The following is a 2,500-nucleotide window of genomic DNA, read 5'->3' as shown; positions in this document are numbered from 1 at the left end:
GAGGATGAAGATGATGATGAGGATGATGACGAAGACGATGAGGATGAAGATGATGATGAGGATGATGACGAAGACGATGATGAAGATGATGACGAAGACGATGAGGATGAAGATGATGATGAGGATGATGACGAAGACGATGATGAAGATGATGACGAAGACGATGAGGATGAAGATGATGATGAGGATGATGACGAAGACGATGATGAAGATGATGACGAAGACGATGATGATGACAATGAAGATGATGATGAAGATGATGACGCCGATTACGATGATGGCGATATTTATAATAACTATCATGACAGGAATGACAAATGAAAGTAAAATTAATAATTTGATGATAACTAAACTATAGCAAGCTAACTGAGCCCAGACAAAACCTATATGCATGTAATTTCAAACATACACACACACACACACACACAACACACACACACACACACACACACACACACATACATACATACATACATACATACATACATACATACATACATACATACATACATACACACACACATACATACATACATACATACATACATACATAAACACATACATACATACATACATACACACATACATACATACATACACACACACACGTACATACATACATACATAGATACATGGAAAAATGGCGTCTAAAGGTAATTTGTCGGTGAATGAGTTTTTATATTTTTTGATAAATAACTTAAATTTACTTCAAAATGACGTGTTTATTTCAAATGTTGTTGATTTTTACACTTCTGACGATATTACTACTGCATTAAAAACTTTAAAAAATGACTTAGAATTTGTTAAAAATGAAAAGTTTGCAAACATGGAAAAAAATTCTGCGAAAAGCAATAAAAAAGAGGACAAAATGCTTGGTATTGTTACAATTATCTTGCAATTAAACAAAAACATTTTATTGGAATCTCTACCAACCTATGTAAGTGTTAATTTTTCTAAAATTCCCAGTATGGATAATATATTAAATATAAATTTCAATAAAATTAAATTGGAAATTAAAGAAATATTGTACAAGCAAGAGTTATACATAGCGAAACTATTAGAAAATATGAATATAAACTATGTAAACTATCTTGCCAGCAAACCGACTTGCACAGCACCTGAATATCATACGCTGGAAATTGTCCTACCAAGCAAACTAAACAAAAGCATTTTATTGACAACAGACAACAGAGTTAACAACAACAACAATTTCAGCAGCAACAACAGCGGCGACAACAACGGCAGCAACAACAGTACTCTATGGGCAGATGTGAGAACTCCAACTGAAAATATCGACCAACCATTCACAGCTGTTCAGTCAAAAAAACGACCAAGATTAAACATCACTCCAGAGATGGTTGAACGAAGTAACGTCAATAATGGAAGCATCATAAAATCTGCTATAGAGAATATGATGGAAAAACCAGTTAGAAAAATAATTGGTAACAAGAAAAATGACGAATTATGCAAAATTAAAGCTAATAAAATGCTCATAAAAAAATCATTTTTTTCAATGAGCAATGTTCAAAAGTGCCACAGAAACGATGTTATGGAATATTTAAAATCCATTGATATAAATGTCATTTCATGTTTTCCAGTACAGAAACGCACAGATTCTCCCGCCAATGAAAGTCCAAACAACGACGATTGCGAGTCTACGATGTTCAGGGTATGCGTTGAAAGTAGCGATCCTGCTAAGATGAAAAATCCGGACGTTATTTTGCAACATATCATCGTCAAAGAATGGAGGTTCAACCCTAAAAAAACCGATGACAAAAACAACAACAAACATGAAGAATGATGTTTCTAATAAACTTTATCTCAATATGAAAAATGATGAACAATGGCCAATTTATCTTCATCTGATAGATGGCGCCTGACAATAATGAAGTTAAACCTTGTCGGCTTGATGATGTTGATCATGTTAATAATTTGTTGAATGGCTTAAATAATGTGTGTTCTTTTTTACCTCCGGATAAAGTTTATGCATTTATTAATCCGAATTCTTTTTCTGTTATTCACATTAATATTCGAAGTATATTTAACAAAATGACTGAGTTGAATGTTTTGCTTGATTATTGTGGTGGTAATTTTGATTTGGTAGCTGTGAGTGAAACTTGGTTATGTGATCAGACCGCTAATTTAATTAATTTGCCTAATTTTAATTTTGTATCTAAAAATCGCATAGGTAACCTAGGTGGTGGTGTTGGTTTATTTATTAAAAGTCATTTAAATTATGTTGTTCGGGATGATTTATTATCTTATTCTCCTACTTTTGAGTTATTAATAGTTGAAGTGTTTTCAAATATTAGCTGTAATTATTTGTTTATTGTTATGTATCGTCCTCCTTCTACTGATGTTAATGTATTTTTGAATGATTTAAAATCTTTACTCATAAATATTAATCCTGGTTTATTTAAATATATTTACATTATCGGTGACTTCAACATTAACTTATTTTGTAACGATTATAAACATATATCCACTCTATTCATCAATT

The 2,500-nt window shown here is 31.8% G+C and overlaps 1 protein-coding gene across 1 annotated transcript; it reads left to right on the top strand.

Annotated features, from left to right (window-relative positions):
• Positions 1-826: 826 nt before the first annotated feature.
• On the top strand, positions 827-1,801 carry HELRODRAFT_164762 (hypothetical protein; the record flags this gene model as incomplete). The annotated part of the gene is made up of 1 exon (XM_009030737.1): positions 827-1,801. The coding sequence occupies one exon, from the start codon at positions 827-829 to the stop codon at positions 1,799-1,801; it is 975 nt and encodes a 324-aa protein (XP_009028985.1).
• Between the last annotated feature and the right edge of the window lie 699 nt (positions 1,802-2,500).

The sequence above is a fragment of the Helobdella robusta genome, assembly GCF_000326865.2.
Source record: "Helobdella robusta unplaced genomic scaffold HELROscaffold_7, whole genome shotgun sequence".
NCBI lineage: Eukaryota > Metazoa > Annelida > Clitellata > Rhynchobdellida > Glossiphoniidae > Helobdella > Helobdella robusta.
Note: the sequence above shows the minus strand (reverse complement) of the source record. Positions and strands in the feature narration are given on the sequence as shown.